At 61.3% G+C, this 16478-nt stretch overlaps 2 protein-coding genes across 4 annotated transcripts in view; both read right to left on the bottom strand.

Annotated features, from left to right (window-relative positions):
* Positions 1-365: 365 nt before the first annotated feature.
* On the bottom strand, positions 366-4181 carry LOC141970621 (uncharacterized). Its single transcript, XM_074927310.1, has 4 exons — positions 3851-4181; positions 3378-3489; positions 2855-3041; positions 366-1441 (listed from the first exon to the last, which is right to left on the bottom strand). The coding sequence occupies exons 1-4, from the start codon at positions 3930-3932 to the stop codon at positions 686-688; spliced, it is 1137 nt and encodes a 378-aa protein (XP_074783411.1). The 5' UTR covers positions 3933-4181; the 3' UTR covers positions 366-685.
* A 598-nt stretch (positions 4182-4779) lies between these two features.
* The window catches only part of LOC141970661 (centrosomal protein of 164 kDa-like), a 30022-nt gene continuing 18323 nt past the window's right edge, over positions 4780-16478 (bottom strand). For 2 of the 3 annotated variants that reach the window (XM_074927400.1, XM_074927401.1), the window contains 12 exons: positions 16140-16297; positions 15463-15589; positions 14986-15053; positions 14619-14826; positions 13750-13857; positions 12558-12672; positions 11088-11435; positions 10572-10638; positions 10003-10125; positions 8389-9144; positions 7777-7828; positions 4780-6172 (listed from right to left, as the gene is read on the bottom strand). In XM_074927400.1, coding sequence (XP_074783501.1) covers positions 9045-9144; positions 10003-10125; positions 10572-10638; positions 11088-11435; positions 12558-12672; positions 13750-13857; positions 14619-14826; positions 14986-15053; positions 15463-15589; positions 16140-16297 — 1422 coding nt within the window. In that variant the 3' untranslated portion in view covers positions 4780-6172; positions 7777-7828; positions 8389-9044. Of the gene's footprint in view, positions 6173-7776; positions 7829-8388; positions 9145-10002; positions 10126-10571; positions 10639-11087; positions 11436-12557; positions 12673-13749; positions 13858-14618; positions 14827-14985; positions 15054-15462; positions 15590-16139; positions 16318-16478 lie in introns of all 3 variants that reach the window. The other variant, XM_074927402.1, reaches the window with a different exon arrangement.

Below are 16478 nucleotides of genomic sequence, written 5' to 3'. Positions count from 1 at the left end.
GGCTCGCCGCCCCCCAGCGTCAGCCGCTCCGCGAGGAGCCGCCGGCTGCTGCCCTCCGGGCTGGGGGCCGTGGGGAGGGACGGCCGCAGTGTCCCCCGCGCGCCCCACGCCGCCCGCTGCCCCCAGAAACCGCCGGCAGGAGCGAGCGAAGGCCCCGGCGCCGGCCGCTCCCCAGCCCACCCGCCCCTTCGAAAGCCATAGGGGAGCCAGCGCCGGGCTCGGCAGCCCCCGCCCGCGGCCCCCGCTCGCCGCCGGGCACAGCCGCTCCCAGTCCAGGTGGCCCGGCCGGGCCCCGGCTCCTGCCCCCACGTCCGAGCCACCCTGGGGACAGGTGGGGGCTGCAGCGTTTATTGGTTTTTAAACACGTGGTTGTATTTATTTTCTTTTTTTTTTTTTATATATATATAACGCGAGTCACTGGTAGTGCAGCTGGATCAGAGCGTGTACATAGCAGGTGTGTCCCCCCCCGGGTGTACAAATAACGGTCGCTTCTCACCTGTACAATACAGACGTATATCTATATTTTTAATTCTAGCGCTGAAAGCCACTGTTCCAAACCCAACATTAGGGCGTTTGGTCCTGTTTCGTTTGGGGTTGTTTTTTGTAAACATTTTTAGCCCCCTGCTCAGTCCGAGGGCCAGGGCTCGCTGTGCCGCGGGGGGGCTCGCAGGGGGCCGGGGTTGCTTTAGGGGGAGGTGGTGGCAGCACCAGAGGGCAGCGGGAGGCGACTCTGACCTCGCCGCGTTCCTACAGCCAAGGGAGGATTTTCCGGGGTGCCAGGACCCTGTCCCCGTGTCCCGCCGTGCCCCGGGGAGAGGAGGCCGCTGCGGGCTCCCCCTCTCTCCCCCAGCGCGGGCGGCTGGGACCGCGGTGCTCCCCGCTGCTCCGCCGCATTGTTGCTCTGCAATCTGCCTGGTTTTCTTTCCGCATGCCCCTCCGGTCCTCCAGATTTCTCTCCAACTGCAAAGTGATCAGCAGGCTTATGGACATGCTCATCCCTCTCATCTTTCATCTTCCACTCTTCATCCACAAAGAGTAGTTTTTCTTCAAAGGCCTCTAGCAGAGTTCTGACATTCTTCAAGTCTGGTGAACAGGATTCCTTTGACACACACAAAGGTTGCACTGGTGGCCTAACCTCTAAATCATCAGGCTGCAAGGCGTCAAGGCAAAGCTCTTCTGGTATCTCTAAAGGTGTATGTTGGGCCTGGTGGATGTCTTCATCAGAGCTGCTAAAAGAGGGACTTGTTCCTAAACTTTTCTTCACATCAGGTGAGGTCTGGCACAGTCCACTCAACTCTGGAACAGGCAAGGGACTCGGCTTGTTTGGCCACGTGCCTGTGAACAGTGTCCTTGAATCCGTGAGGTCTAGCAGTCTCCCTTTGCCTTCGTCAAGGCAGCCCCCAGCTCTCATCTGGCTACTGGGATCTGAGGCAGGACTCTCCTGCCCGGGGGGCAGAATGGCGGGGGGTCTTCCACAAGAGGCTGCTGACGGAAGAATCCCTGCCTGCATTCCCTAAGTTGGTAAAATATAAATATAACTAAAACTTACCAGTCTATTTGTATTGGGTCTGGCTGAACTGGAATCAGTTTTCCCTACAGCAGCCCTCACGGTGCTGTGGTTTGTGCTGGGAGCTGCAGGGTGTTGGCAGCACCCTGGTGTGGTGGCTGCTGCTGAGCAGTGCTCACACAGCACCAAGGCTCTTTCGGACATTTCCCCCAGTGGGACGGGGTGGGCAAGATCTTGGGAGGGGACACAGCCAGGACAGCTGACCCAAACCGACCCAAGGGATATTCCAGCCCATATGACGTCTGCTCAGTATAAAGCTGGGAGAAAGGAGGAAGGGGGTGGGTCACCCTTGGTCCTCCGAGGCAACTACTACGCGTATGGGAGCCCCGATCCTGAGAAGGCCCGACATCGCCTCTTCATGGGAAGTAGAGAATAAATCTGTTTGCTTTGGCTTCCGCGCGCGGACTTTTGCTTTGCTTTGCTTATATTAAAACTGCTTTTGTTTCACCCACAAGGGTTAGTTTATCTTCTTTCCCCTCTTTACCCTGTTGAGAAAACAAAGGGAAGGAGGGGGGGGAAGTGATAGAGCGACTTGGTGGATACCTGGCATTTAGCCAGAGTCAAACCATCACAGCACCCTTATCTATCTAAAGTAGAAATATGCATTTTTTTAATACACAATTTCTATAGAAATAGGTGTGTAAATTTTTAAGCACCTGCAATTACATGCACACATATAAAAGAAAATGCTGAAAGTGAAGGCTGGAGGCTTTCCGGGTGGCAGAGGTCTATGCCTTGAGTGACAACACGAGGCACCATCCTTCCCCAAGCAGACCGACCTTGTTACCAGCAAATGGGAGGGGGGGGGATTTGCTCCCACTTGGGATCTACAGGGCATTCGGTTACGCCTGCAGGTGTCAAGAGTGAAGCAGACCAACCTCCCAAAGCCGAACCCGTGTCCCCTGCCTGTGTGTCACAGCAGCACACGTGTGGACGGGGCACAAACACCATTTGTTGGCCTCTCCGCGGAAGGAATCTCGCCAGCACTCAAATATCTGCTGCTAAGAACAGCACCAGCACCCTCGGCTGGTACCAAGGCTGGCGCCGGATCCTCCTCAGCAACAGCATCACCCCCCTCCAGGTGTGTGCTTCCAGACCAAAACTTCACAACTTTGGTGGCTTTGCCACCCCACTTGTGTTGGATTTTCACCAAACCCAGAGTGCTGGACAGGCCCCCTTGTCAGGGGATCGCTGTTCCGAGCCCAAAGCAGCAAGAGCGCAGGATCACCCTCTAGTTCATCCCCCGCCCAGCCCTCCCCAGAAAGGCCACAGGCAGAATCTACTCACAGTGGGTTGCTTCAGGGACTGCTTCTCCTTCTTTTCTTTCTTCTCTTTCTTTTTCAAGCTGCCCTGTGCCAGCAGTTTCTCTCGCTCCTGAACGACGAGCTCTCTGTAGTACTCATCGCAGGGGTGTTCCCACATGGACTGGCCGTTAGTGAAGTTGTAGTAATAGATTTCGCCAGTGACATGCTGGCTGCGTGGCAAAAAGAGCGGGACAAGGTGACAGAGCGCAGGCACACAGCTGCACGCGCCATACTGGGTCACGTCACCACCTTCAGCTCAGTGGAGCGCGACACCCCCAAGAGCCCAGAGACACCTCAGTGCGGGGCAGCAGCTCTCCCAGAGATTGCTCACACCCTTCTCCAACTGCCCCAATGCTCTTTCCCCTTCGCCCACCCCCCCAGAAAGACCCGAGCTCCCCTGCCCCCGGGAAGTACACCTCCTGTGGCTTTCCCCTGCTCTGCCGCCGAGACGGGCCGGGCAGGAGAGGCCACGGATCTCCGTGGGCAGCCGCTGCCCGAGCGCTCACCAGGGCTTCCACTCGGGTGGCATCCGGGCCATGATGCCCTCCCTGGCCAGCCACAGCAGCTCCGGCTCCTTCTCAGGGTCGATCCCGATCTCGTACGCAAATTCCAAGATTTCTAGGAACACAGAAGAGGAATCTGTGGAGGTGGTCTACACCGGGCACTACACAACAAAGCCAACCTCTGCGGCGAAAGCTTTGGGAAATCCTGACCCTGAAACGACGCTGCTCAAAGCTGCCAGCACGGCCCCACGTCTCAGTGAGCGCGTCCCACCAGGCTGGCAAAGCAGGGAGACAGGCTGCAAAGCGGCACTTACTTTTGCCACCAAAAAGCCTTTTTCAGCTCTGCCTTCCATGAAATCCCATTTATTCGACCCTCTCCACCCACACTCTCCCCAGTTCCTGTTATAAGACCCCTAGAAGCGACTCGCACGCTCAGATCCCCTGTCACAGCTCCAGGGCAGACAGGCATCACTTACCTTGCTCGCTGGGAACGTACGACTCATCGTAACTTTCCTCCAGAATGATCTGGTTACCAACGCACAACGCTGGTCCTGCCATGGCCTCAGCGCCGGGGGATGAACTGCCCAGAGGGCTTGTGAGCGCAGCTGAAGCGCGAAGCAGCAAGGCCGGCGAGGAGCAGAAACGCCTCTGACTGAGGCGGCAGGAAAGGGAAGAAAACAAAGCTTTTCCCGCCCGTTTCCTGGCTGCACAGGCGCGGCAGACGGGCAGCGCCGAGCACCGCGGCCGGGACAGCTCCTGCAGCTCCGCCGCCTCCCGCGTCCGCGCCGCGACTGGCCCCGGCCCCGCTCACCGGCGACTCCCGCGGTTGCCCGGGGACGCGCCGCCGCCGCTTCCGGGGCGCGGTTCCCTGGCAACGGCGCGGCCCGCCCCCGCCTCGACGCCATTGGCCGCCGGCGGCCGCCCGGCGTCGGATTGGCCGGCGGCGGCGCCGGGCTGTGACGTCACAGTGCCGCGGCTTGTGCCGGGAGCTGCCGTCCGGGCGGGGCGGGTGCTGCCGCGCGTTGCCGTGGCGACGCCGGGCTGTGACGTCACAGTGCCGCGGCTTGTGCCGGGAGCTGCCGTCCGGGCGGGGCGGGTGCTGCCGCGCGTTGCCATGGCGACGCCTTGCCCGGCCCGGCCCGGCCCGGCCTCACCGCCCCCCCCCGCCCCGGGCCGGGCCCCGCCGCTCCGGATTTCCAGAGCAGCTCAGCGCTCCTCAGAGCTCGAAACCTTCACCCCGCACTGAGCCCAGCGCCAGCCCCAGGCCGCGGCGGTGTCACTGCCGGGCACCCCCACAGCGCCCCTGAGCCGCCAGCCCCCCGCTGGGGATAGAAGAGGCGAGACAAGGCAAGTGCGCGCTCAGCTGTGAGAGGGAGCGCGGTAGCGGGATAAAAAGAACAACAGATTTACGCGGATTAATACACTTTATTGTAACGGCCTGGTACAGGTTCCCTTCTGCATTTTAGCAGGAATTCTCCACCTCCCCTTCCCCAGCAGCGACAAAGCCTGGCCGCGCACAGCTTAACACGGCCCCGATTTCCAGCACCCAGCGCGCCCCCCCAGCACCCCCCGGTCCCCAACCCCGCCGGGCTCCGACACCCGCACAGCGACGGCCCCAGCCGGCCCCAGCAGAGCCACCAGCAGCACCGGGCACGACCGGCAGCCACCGGGCGCAGGCAGGAGCCCCACGCCAAACGCCGGCACCTGCCGGGGCAGACGGGCACGGAGCCCCCGTCGGGAGGGCTGAGGGCGGTTGTGGCCGGAGAGGGCTGAGGGGCCCAGCCCAGCAGCTCCGCGCAGAAAACCCGGCATCAGACCCAGCAAAGGGGCAGCGGAGCTCCGGTGGGCGCCCGCCGCGCCCCAGCACCCCCTCACCTGCCCCCTCACTCCAAACCGCCCGTGCCTCCGCCGGCCCAGAGCTTCACAGTCCCTCTCTCGAGAACCCTGCACCCTCCAAAAGTCAGCACTCAAACATGGGTGTTAAAACCCAACAATCCAGCCAGGGAGCAGGTCTCTGCTTGGCTCTGCCCAAGCGGAACAGAGGGGGTTCGCCCTCGCCACATGCAGCCGCGGGAGCTGGAGTCCCAGCCCAGCTCCGGAACCGGGGCCCCCCAAGCAGCTCTCCCCAAGAAAAGGAAGATCGACGCACGGCTTCGCTCCTGCTCCCTCGGCTGCCTGCAGCACGTCCCCTCGGCGACACCCCGCTCTGGGCCAGCCCCTGGCCACTAGCCACAGCTCGGCAGCTCGGCGAGCCGGCCGGCCGGGGCAGGGGCCAGGAGCAGCCCTCCCCCCAGCTCCAGAGGCAGAGTGGAGCCGGGGGCACAGGGGAGGCTGTTGCCGGGCAAAGTGAGCCCCAGCTGGGCAGCCACCAGCCACAGTTGCCATCAGCTGCAGCTGCCAGGCCGGAGAGGCCCCCAGACGCTGCCCCGCTCCCAGCGAACAGCCCCTCAGCCGCTGCACCCCGGCCTGTGGGCGCCGCTGCCGGGGAAGGACCGAGCGGGAAAGAGATCTGACACTGAGCAGCCACCAACACCCGAGGGTCTGCAGCTGCACACGCGCCAGGAGCTACGGAGCAGGAGCGGGTTCGCAGGCACCACGGCGGCAAATCTCTCCGGGGTACAGACCAGACAAAACGGGGGACGGTGCAGGGCGCGGTGCAGGGCACGGCCGGCCAACACGTCACTTCTTCCCCTGCTTCTGCTGCTGGTACCTCCTGAAGTGGGTCTGGATGGGGACGGCCGCCTTCTCAGGATCGCTGAAGAACTTCCCCTCGCAGCCGGCTTCGGGGGCCACGTTCCCTGGGACGAGAACCGAGCGCTGCGGTCAGCCTGGGCGGTGCCGGCGGCCCTGGACAGGCCCCGCGGAGCGGGACAGGGCTCTGGCCTCACCCCCCGTGGGCTCACACCGACCCCCGGGCTCCCTGCAGTGAACACAGACAGGAGGGCGTCCCCCCCCCGTGGAGGGGAAAGAGCCTGCAGAGTCCACAGCGTGAAACCACGGCAGGGAGCCACGGCCCCACCGGCTCCCGGGGGGCATCTCCGGGGCAGAGGGGGCCGGAGCAGGGAACGGGAGGCAAAGAGCAGCCCAGGCTCCCCGGCAGCGCTAAGCCCTCTATTTACCCAGCTTTACTCCCCAAAGACCGCCGCTTCCCCACGTTGAATCACCAAGGATGATGCTCACTTACTTTCACACACACAAATAAGACTCCAAAAAGAGCCCGGCACTGTACGGCAATAAAGCTCTCACGCTGACAAATGGGAGCCCTCCCCACCTCACGCTTAATGTGGCATTGGGGAAGGATTGTGAAATTCAACGGGAACTGAACCAAAGCCACTCAGTGGTGCTCCTTTAAGCCAGCGTGTCACTGCTAAGCACCCCCCGAGCAGCCATCAGAAATCCTGGCGCCAGATGCTGCTGCATAAACTCACCGCTGTCACCTGAACCCGTTTTTATTCACCTCCTAAAAGAAACTGCAAAGTAAAAAGATACATAAAAAGAGTCCACGCTGGGAATCGGCTCCCTCCTGCCCTGCTTAACAAGATACAAGTCGGCTGTAAATCCTGCCCACTGCAACACCCAAGCGTGGCTGGGGAGCTGCGGCGCCGCAGGACTCCGCCTGCCGAAGGCGCTCGGGGCGGCCAGGCCCGGGTGTGACGCCCCGCTGCCGCACCAGCCCGGGCACCCTGGGCACCGTCACCTGCTCGTGGGGCAGCAAAGCCCCCGGAACAGCGGCCAGGCCGGCCGGAGCTCCCGCCCTGTCACGGAGGAGCGGCCGAGCTCAGCCCCCCCGGTCGCTGCCCGAGCACCGCGTCCCCTCACGCCTTCGTCCGGCTGCGCTGAGAATAGAAGCGCTCAAATCGTCTTTGCTGAGCGCTCGGGGGGGCAGAGTCGGAGCCAAGAGCGAGGAGGAGGAGGCAAGGGGGATTTTCCACCACAACTCCAGGGGGTTCTGCCCAGCCAATAAGCAGGGGGGGCTGCTTGGGGGCCAGTGAGCCACGGGATGCCGTGACGCAGGTTTCGGGGCAAGGGGGAGGCAGGGATTTGCACACACACACACACGTGTGCTGGGGTATATTCAGCCGTGGGGCCTCCACTCCCTGATTCCACAGGTTTTAACGCTCATCTGGCTGTCCTGTCTGCACTCACCTGCCCTCCCGGGGGTGGCAACAAGGGCACCTGCCCCCCGAGGGGAAACAACCCCAAATACAGTACAGCCAGCAGGCTGGAGAGCAAGCTGAGCAGGCTTCCCTCTCACAAGGCTGACTTCTAAAATACCCCTTAATGCTGTCAGAGAGGGTTTTTTGGAAGAAGAAAGAGGCCAAGAGGGGTCTGGGTACTGCAGTGCCACTCTCCCACTGCATCCCATGGTCACAGTCAGGAGCTTCCCCTACCCCATACTCACCTTTCTCTCCAGAAATCGAGTAGGTGCTGTTCTGCCGAGAGCTCCTGCCTTTCTAGAAAGGTAGAGAAAAATACAACAGAGTTAGTTGTATCTCAGGCAGAGGGGGGAAGAACAGTCCCTTTGCGGCCAGCTGGGCTGGCCTCAGCAAGCTGCCACTGCCCCTTCCCTTCAGGAAACCTCAAAATACTGCCGTCCCCTCAAAGGGCACTACAGAGCACCAATGAACTCATGCACGTCTGTGAACCGTCCTCCAAGGAGAAGCAGACGAGAGCTTTGTATCAAAAATGAGCTCCAAGAGACATGCTGGGAGCACCCGGGGAAGTCCCTCGGCACAGGCCTCCCCCGACCTGCGTTTCCAGCCCACGTGGAACCAGACCCGCCGGGCTCGGTTCCTCCACTCCAGCCCCACCGTGGCCCTGCAGCACCGGGGAGGTCAGGTCCGCGATTTTTATCCCGAAAAATAACCTTGAACTTGTTGACAAATGCGTACATTCTGTAGCTTATCCTGCCTCCTGGCACTACTCTATTTTCCGTCTTTCAAGGGAAAGAGAGGAGTCTCCCCGCCGGCCCCAGCCCGTTTGGCTCGGGGGGGCAGCCAAGCCCCAGCCCTACCTCGCTGTCGCGGCTGGTGCGGCGGCTCTGCGACACGCGCTGGATCTGCCAGGGCAGGGGCTGGTACACGAGCTACGGCAGCGGCTCCTCGGGGGACAGGCGGCTCCCCAGCTGCACACAGAAAGGGTTGGCGGCAGCGAGAGGAACGTGTCCCGAGAGCAGGGTCTGCCGCTCCCCGGTGCCGTCCCCAGACGCAGCAGCCATCTCGCCGCCGGTTCTCCCCTGCTCCCACGCGCCAGCGGCCGGACGACTCGGCCCACCTGCAATGAAGCACTTGCGGGCAGCGGCGTGGGCTCAGCTCCTGACGGGTTCCCTCGAGCAGAGTCTCGGCTGGATTCACATCCTCCCCCCTGACCAGTTACTCAAAGTCCTCCGTGAGTCACAGCTCTGCCTGACCATCACTGGAATACTCATGAGAACACTGCTGATTTATTGGAGCCCTGATATTTCACCACTGGACTAAAGAGTCTATAAAGTTTATTGGGACATATTTGAGGATTAGAAGAATCCACCCGGGAAGTTCACTTCCTCCTCCCTCCACTCTCCTGAGCACAGACTGTTTCAAGGCAGAACGCAGGACGGCGTGGCGATGGCTGGGCACTGCTGAAACTCGGCGTGTCCCCGGGGAGACTGCCCGGGCCTGCCGCTCCCTTCTTTCAGTAACGGTAGACTTTAATTTCTCTGTTTTCATCCAGGCCGAGCTGCAGCAGGCTGGGGCTGCTGGCAGGCAGCTTCTGCGCACCTGAGAGGAGACAGCTGGCAGCCGAGTGAAGGAAAAGCCGGACTTACACGAGGAACGAGCCCGCTGAGCGCGGGCAGCGGGCAGGGCAGGCGCTTTAGCCCGCTGCACCCAAGGCCGACGGAATGAAAGGGGGATTAGGGAACTCAGCGGAGCACCGTGCTCAGGACAGCACGCGCCATCGGAGCCCCGAGGGATTTGCTGCTAATGCCAGCGCACGCTGCGTGACGCTGTTACGCCACGAGCCCGGCAACGTCCCCGCTAACAGCGCGGCGAGGCCTCGCTCCTTCGCTCCGGCCACGTGCTACCAGAGGCCTCCCAAGAGAGCCGGAGGGAGAGCTCCGCCGGGAGCCCCAGACCCCCCCGCCCGGCCGCGCGGCCGCCCCACGTGCCAGGTCCCCGTGTCCCCGGCACCCTGGCTGCGGACCCGCCGCTCGCGCGCCTCGGGCTGCTCCAGGGACCGCCCCGGGACCCCGCTGCGCCCGGGGCTCTGCCAGTGACCCCCAAAGCCAGGCTGAGCCCCCTGCCTTCCCTCTGCCCCCGCCATTCCGCACTCTTTGCCTCAGTTTTGGCAACTCTCACACTTCCAGCTCCGATGGCTGAGTCGCAGCACTGAAAAGCTTCACAGCGCAGCCGGGGAAAGGGAAGAGACCTTTCCAGTCAAGTACAGCTCAGAGAAGAGCAAACAGGTCACTCATGCTCTAACTGCTAAACACCGTATTCCTTTGCAGAACCAGACACTAAAATAGAGGCTAAGGCTTCAAAATTGCTGTTCAGTGCTTCAGTGCTCCCAATTCGCTCGCCTCCTGCTGTCTCCACCTTCCTGCTGCAGGAGGCTGGAGTGCAATTAAAGACCAGAGCCAGGCAAAGGATACACTTTTGGATCCCTCTTGAAGTCTTCCAGCCACTTCTTGCTGCTCTCAATCAGGCTCTGAATGCTCATCTTGGCCGACTCTCGCCTCTGGGACCGGGAGCGCTGCAAGAGCCGTATTTGCTCCCTGTCACGCACGAGAGAGAAAGAGACAGCACAAGTGGGAAAAAGCGAGGCCTGGTCCGAGCAGAAACGACCCCAGAGCTGGGAAAGCGATGGGCTGCTGCAGCAAGAGCCACGGCTCAGGAAACGCGACCTCCTCTTCGCTCAGCGTCCTCTGCCCAGCCCCAGCGCAGAGAAAAGCTGCAGCAGCCGCCCGCTCCCAGGCTGCCGCCCCCTTCCCCAGCACCCCAGAGCCCCGTCCTGGGGCCAGGGTTATCAGCACAGCCGTGATGTGGCTGCGAGGAACCACCGAGCACGTGGCACGGAACAACTAACTGTATCCAACCTGTCTGCTTGGTAGGTAGCTTACGATTTTGTTATCTGCTTGTTCCAAGATACGCGACCCGTAAATCATCGCAGAGAAATAAAAGCAGCGCAGTGACACGACAGCTCAAGGAACAAGACACTTACTCTGCAGAAACGTATCCCAGCTTGTTGTCCAGAGGCTTGGAACTTCCACTGAGCAACGGCAGCCCCCCTAGGAAACAGATGTTAAACACAGGCACCCCCAAATCAAGCCTGTATGTCTGGGTGCATTTGCCTGCCTGCACTACAGACACACCGTCCCGACAAGCTCAGCCACCTGCCAAGGGCACGGGGGTGTTAAGGGCACGGAGATGGTGAACCCTCGCTGCAGTCCACGGGAGGCTTCCAGTGAAGCTCTTTTGCTCCCTCCTGTAGTAACAACTGCTTTCCGGGATGCATATTAAAGGCTGAACAGCTCCCGAAGCAGGATGACAAGATCAGCCAGATGCTGCCTGTCCTGGAATGAGGTGCTCATCCCTCATCTCATTAGCACCCTTGCCATCAGCCGCACCAGCGGATCTGGCCGTAGCAGCACTGGGACGGCGAGACGGTTAGAACGTGCAGGGCTGGGAAATCCGAAGCCGCAGGCAAGCAAGGGGATGGATTAAGGACAGGACTTACCTGGGAAATACCTGCGATATTTCTCGGCCAGGATGCTGTCTGCTGACTGTCCCGCTGGAACAGAGCGCCCAGAGCTCAGCCCAGTGCTCCAGGGCCTCTGGTCCAACAGAGACAGCCCAGCGGGGGCCCCCAGGGACCCCCCGGCCCCCACTCCTGCCAAGGAGGTGTACGTAGAAAGAGGGACGCTGTCGCAGGGCGTCGAGCTGAGGAGCGGGGACTGGCAATTGTTCAGCGAGCCCAGGATGTCGAGGACCCCCCTGAGGTCATTAGAGATGTCCTGCACTGATTTTGTCAAGCGCTGGATCTTGTCCACCGGGAGGGCAGGCTGTAAATTGGTTCTCAAATCAACTGGTGGGAGAGAAGAGAAGAAGGGATCAGTGGGAGGGCCGGGGAGACGCTGCCGCGCTGGCAGGAGACCCGCTTTCCTCCCTGGGTTACGCTCCGAGCCGAGCCCGACTGATCCGTGCGAAGGGGGATGCAGAGGCAGACTGACACCGGGGATTTGTGCCTTGAGGCTGCTGGGGCACAAAGCGGGGGACAAGATCCTCCAGGGCTGCAAGAAGGGGCCCAGCAGATCACATCGGGTACAGCTCCAGCCCTCTGGGTTCTGCTGTGCCCTGCGCCGTACAGCCGCCAGCCTGACAGAATCCCCCGCGAATGGGAAACCCCTCCAAGACTGCCCCCCTCCCGCCGAGGCCCCCCAGGAAATCAGGCTTCACCCCAACAGTCCCACTGCAGCAGGACGCCCGGTGCCCTTCCCGTGCTCCTAAGCAGCAAAGCTCCCGAGGCCACGGGCCTGGCCGGTGTCGGACCAACAGGACCGTGCTGATACACGGGCTCCCATCTTATGGCGAGAGAAAGCCCTGAAGTTTCACGTGTGCCCGCAGAATTTTTACTGGTCAGGGTCAGAGAGACCACCCCAGACGGGACAGCTCGTCCGTCTGGTGCCACAGGGAAGCTTTCTCGGCTTTCGGTCAGCTCGAGCCTTGCCAGCCTTCCTGCAAGCAAGGCAAGGCTCCTGCCTCCCGGCTGTCTGGGGGAAGCCCTTCTTGCCCCCTGCACAGCTCCGCTTACAGGCAGCTGAAGGCAAAGGAAAAAGCACAGGGAAGGGCAGCAGCATCTCCTGCCAGAGAGGTGAGGAGAAGGAAGCCCAGGCACCTGCAGAGGAGCATACAGCTCTGCAACAGCAGAGGGAAGAGCTGAGGCCAGACTTTCCTTTCCACTCTCAAAACAACGGCAGAGATTTAAAAGGCGAGTTCCCTCGCAGATTCCAGCCCTCAGCCGCCACTGCAAGCAGGCCATAAGTTTTTCCAATCAAATGTTATGCAGGGAGCAGTGCCAGTCCTGGGCAGCAGAGCTGCCTCGGACACCCAAGAGCCCGGGTGAGCACAGGAGGGGCGAGAGGGGAGGCCAGGAGGAGGGCTGAGGCGTTAGCCCCTGGCGCAGCGCACCGGCCCGGCCGGCACTTACAGCTGGGCTGGTGCAGATCTACACTGGACATGCTGTCGGTGTCCTCAGAGCTGCTGAGGTCAAAAGTCGCCATCTTCTTGAACGCAGCTCTCTTCAGCATATCTTCCTCCGAAAGCTGGTCAAAAGAGGGAAGACGACGCAAATGAAACCTGCTGCTCTGCCCCCGAAGCCAGAGGAACAGCCGACGGCTGCTCTGCGCGGGCCGGAGTGCCCGGAGGGGCGCAGGCGAGCCAAGGCACGGCCACCCTCAGGGCCCACAGCAACGCCTGAAAGTGGAGAGACTGCTTGCTCTCTGGAGGAAGCACGCGTGTGCACTCGAGGCCAGATCTAACAGCCACATGCACAGGCTGCTCTAGGCAGGAGCTGAAGTATTTTGTCCTTTAAATAAGCCTCAGAACTCTTGCAGGGGCTGGGTTCCCTCTTTGCACCAAGGACAAGGGCTTGGCTGTCAGAGGTCTCGTGCTCTTGCACCTGCCTAAGGCCGCGTGGTCCCAGGCGGAGCCGCACGGGTTCCAGGGCTGGCCTGGGCCAGGAAACCAGGCTCATCCTCGCTCACACGGGGCGACCCGCCCTTGTCTTCTCCAGGCTCAAACCGTGCGGCTTTTCCCGGCTGCTTTCGGCAGCCACACGCCTAACAGCGAGCCCCGGTGTCACGAGCAGAGGGGAGGCAGAGTATTTGCCATCTTGAGCAAGACCCAGACCGTTAATGAGCCACCTACCCGCTCTGCTGCGAGGTTTTGGTTTATACTGTGGGGTACTTCAGCCTATCGCGCCCACAGCACTCCGTCTCTGCGCTAGCAAGGTTCTGCCGAGCCCGGGCACTCAGCAGCGTTCCCCCACCCAAGCCCGTCCGTGCCCGACAAGCTGCCGCCGCGGAGGGAGGCTCCATGCCGAGGCCCGGCCCCGGTTTGTGGTGCTGGCTGCAGCCCCAGTGAACCCCAGGGGCCCCAGGGCCGTGAGGTTTGTCCTCCTCTCCCTCCACCTGTGACCAGCCTTCCCCCCCGGTCTCAGACCGACACTGTTCTGCTCTCAGAAAATGTGTTTCTAAAACCCACTGCGCTGGCAAACGTGTCTTTGGCCACCAGCTAAACAGCCCTCGCGGGCACCAAAGGCCCCGCAGAGGCTCCGGCCCAGGGCAGGGGCCACGAGCTGCGGGCAGGGCGAGCGCAGTGCTGGTGGCGCTGGCCGTTACCTCCTCCAGCAGCGAGGACTCCAGCTGGCTCAGCTTCTCCTCTTTCTTCTGCAGCAGCGCCTGCCCTTTCCACATAGCCGACTTCATCTTCTCCAGCTGCTTCGCCTCCTGCAAAAACAGCCCAGCCACGGAGGAAAATTAAACAGGAACGACAGGAAATATTCGATGGTGGTGGTTAGGGCGACTTTCATTATCCCACTTCTACTCAGCACGGGATGTCAGGCCGCAGGAGGGAAACTGCTCCCAGGTCTCCGAGAGCACAGAAAGGGGAGTGTGGAGAGGGCAGAGCACGAGCCGCAAAGAGAGTTCACCCCAAGGACAAGGAGGTTGCACGTCCAGACCCTGCGTCCAACAGGGTCAGCAGCTTTGGTTCTGCCAAGACGAGCGCTTGCTGCGGTCAGGGAAGGGAAGGATGCCCGGCCCTGCCCCGGCTGGCGTGTCAGCGGGGCTGACCAGGGCTCGAGGACCCCTTCCCAAGCGAGAGGGAAAAAATCCCCTCCCACCTCCCGACGGGATGGACGCCTGCCACTTCCTCTCCTCTGAGAAAACGTGACGGGGTTTGCGGGACGCGCGATCCCGTTCTCCTCGGCCAGATCCCTTCTCCCTTTTTAAGATCCCAAGAGCCCCAAGTGTCCATCAGGTTCCTGCAATCCAGCGAGCTGCCGAGGGCGGGCTGCACCGCAGCGGAGCAGACCTGGAACCGCCCCGGTGTGTGACACTGCGTGGGCCATGGGCCACACCTGCCGCTCCCAGCAGGGCCGAAGCCCCGCAGCTGCCTGCGGCTGCTGCCCACAGCCAGGAGCCGACCCCTGGGCAGCCCACGGCCGCGACGCCCCAGGCCTGAACGCAGGCAGCGCTCGGGGCCTCACCTCTTCCAGGTTCTTGCGCGTGCTGTCCAGGAGCTGGGAGCCGTCGGGATCCTGCGCCGCCTCCCGGGCTTTCTGCAGCTCCTGGCGCCACTGCTGCTTGGCAGCTCGCAGCGCCGCGTGCCTCTTCTTCATGGAGCGGGCCTGGCGCACCAGGAACTCCTTGGCGCTCCTGAGGGAGATCCCTTCCGCGGAGATGAAGCTCCTGACACTACAGAGAGACGGGGAACCTCCTGGCTTTCTGTGCCACGCCGCAAGCCTCACGCAGCACCCCCCCCAAAACGCATCACGTGCGTAAACCCCAAAACCCCCGGCTCGTAAAACCCAAGCCAAACCGTTCTGCAGAGGCAGCGGGGGCACAGATACTCACTGATCAAACTGCAGGTCCCTGTTCTCATGGCTTTGGGAGCGTGGGGAAGCACGTTCTCTGGAGGAGTGCTGAGGAGATGAAACATTTCAAAAACTAAGAACTACGTATGGGAAACAGAACCCCGGGACCCTGTAAGAATCCGTCTCAAAGTAAAAATTCGGAATGCCATCACCATGGTGCTGCCCCGGTCCCAAACCCGTGCCAGGGATGTTCTTTATGTGACTTTGGAAGAGTAACAGACATTTCTATCCCTGACTCGAGCCCCGCCTTGGACTCCAAGGGCACTCAAGTATCCCACACTCCTTTCCCCCCAGCAACAACAGACAGAAATCCACAACCACTACTGAACTCACTGATGTGCCCCAGGAAAGGAAAATGCAGCGCTGCATCTGCAAGGAGTTCACACGGACGGAACAAAAGCTGGGGTTCTTGAAGGAGTTACAGCCTCAGCTCTCACGAGGCAAACGCTTTACTCACAGCTTGAAGAGTTTCTCTCAGGTCTTCCACCTGGAGCTCAGCTTTCCCTCTTGGAGGTTCCACGCTTTCTTCTGCCTCCAGTTCTTTCAGAGTCTCCTGTTTGCTCCTGACAGCTGCCTCCAGCTCACTGCCACGAGAAGAGGCGACAGCAGCAGCACTCGGTTAGACCACGGGCCCAGGTCCCCGCTGCTCTGCCTGCAGCGGTGTCCGAAGCGGCCTCCGGTCTCCGGGAGGGGAAAGGGCCGGAGATGCGCGAGCCCCCAGCACTGGGTCTGCGCAGGACCCCTGCCTGGGCAGCGAACAGCCTCACCCCCTCACCCGGCAGCTCAGCTATCCGAGCAAAACCTTTTCTTGGCATTTCAGTGCCCCTCTCAAGGCAAGAGTGCCCTCTCTTATTAACCTGGCAGGACGGACGTTGGGAAGACAAATAACTGAACCTGACAAGCAGAGGCCAAGGGATGAATTTACGCAGCGAGTTATTAACAGGTCTGGAGAAGGACCCCGGGGCCTCCATGCCCCCGACAGGCCGTAAAACCACCATTAGAATTCTGGAGGAACGTGGATCAGCACACAAGCAGCTTGGAGCTACGGGAGGGGTCCAGCCTGGGCCAGAGAGGTTTCTGTTCGGGGCGTAGGGCAGATCTTTCTGTATTAGAGGAAGTTTCTCATGCACACACCTGATGCGCTTCTGCAGCCTCTGGCTTCGGGTCTCTAACAAGTCCACCTGGGCCTCCAGCTCAGCCTTCTGGTCCTGCAGCTCCTCCAGAGACCTACGCAGCTGCCGGGTGGACTCGAGGAGGCTGGTGTGCTCCTTCCTGCTCTCCTCTAGCTGGAGCTGAGAACCAAAGCAGCTTTTTAGAAGAAAACCAAAAAATCCCTCCCAGTAATCTCCCCAACACCAAAATAAAAGGCACACGATGTGAGAGAGCTGGCGGCCGGCACAGTTCACAGGAGGTCCCAGCGCTGCAGGTACGCACTCCAATCCTGCAGGAACAGGACTGTCTCTTCTTTTGAGA

The sequence above is a fragment of the Athene noctua genome, chromosome 26 (assembly GCF_965140245.1).
Source record: "Athene noctua chromosome 26, bAthNoc1.hap1.1, whole genome shotgun sequence".
NCBI lineage: Eukaryota > Metazoa > Chordata > Aves > Strigiformes > Strigidae > Athene > Athene noctua.
Note: the sequence above shows the minus strand (reverse complement) of the source record. Positions and strands in the feature narration are given on the sequence as shown.

Bases quoted from the DNA above. Each gene is read 5' to 3' on its own strand.
- LOC141970621 (XM_074927310.1), bottom strand. From the start codon at position 3,932: ATGGCAGGACCAGCGTTGTGCGTTGGTAACCAGATCATTCTGGAGGAA. The intron at 3,490-3,850 runs GTAAGTGATGCC...CTGTGTTCCTAG, and splicing joins GTACGTTCCCAGCGAGCAAG to AAATCTTGGAATTTGCGTAC. The intron at 1,442-2,854 runs GTGAGTAGATTC...CCCCCCGGGCAG, and splicing joins AGTCCCTGAAGCAACCCACT to GAGAGTCCTGCCTCAGATCC.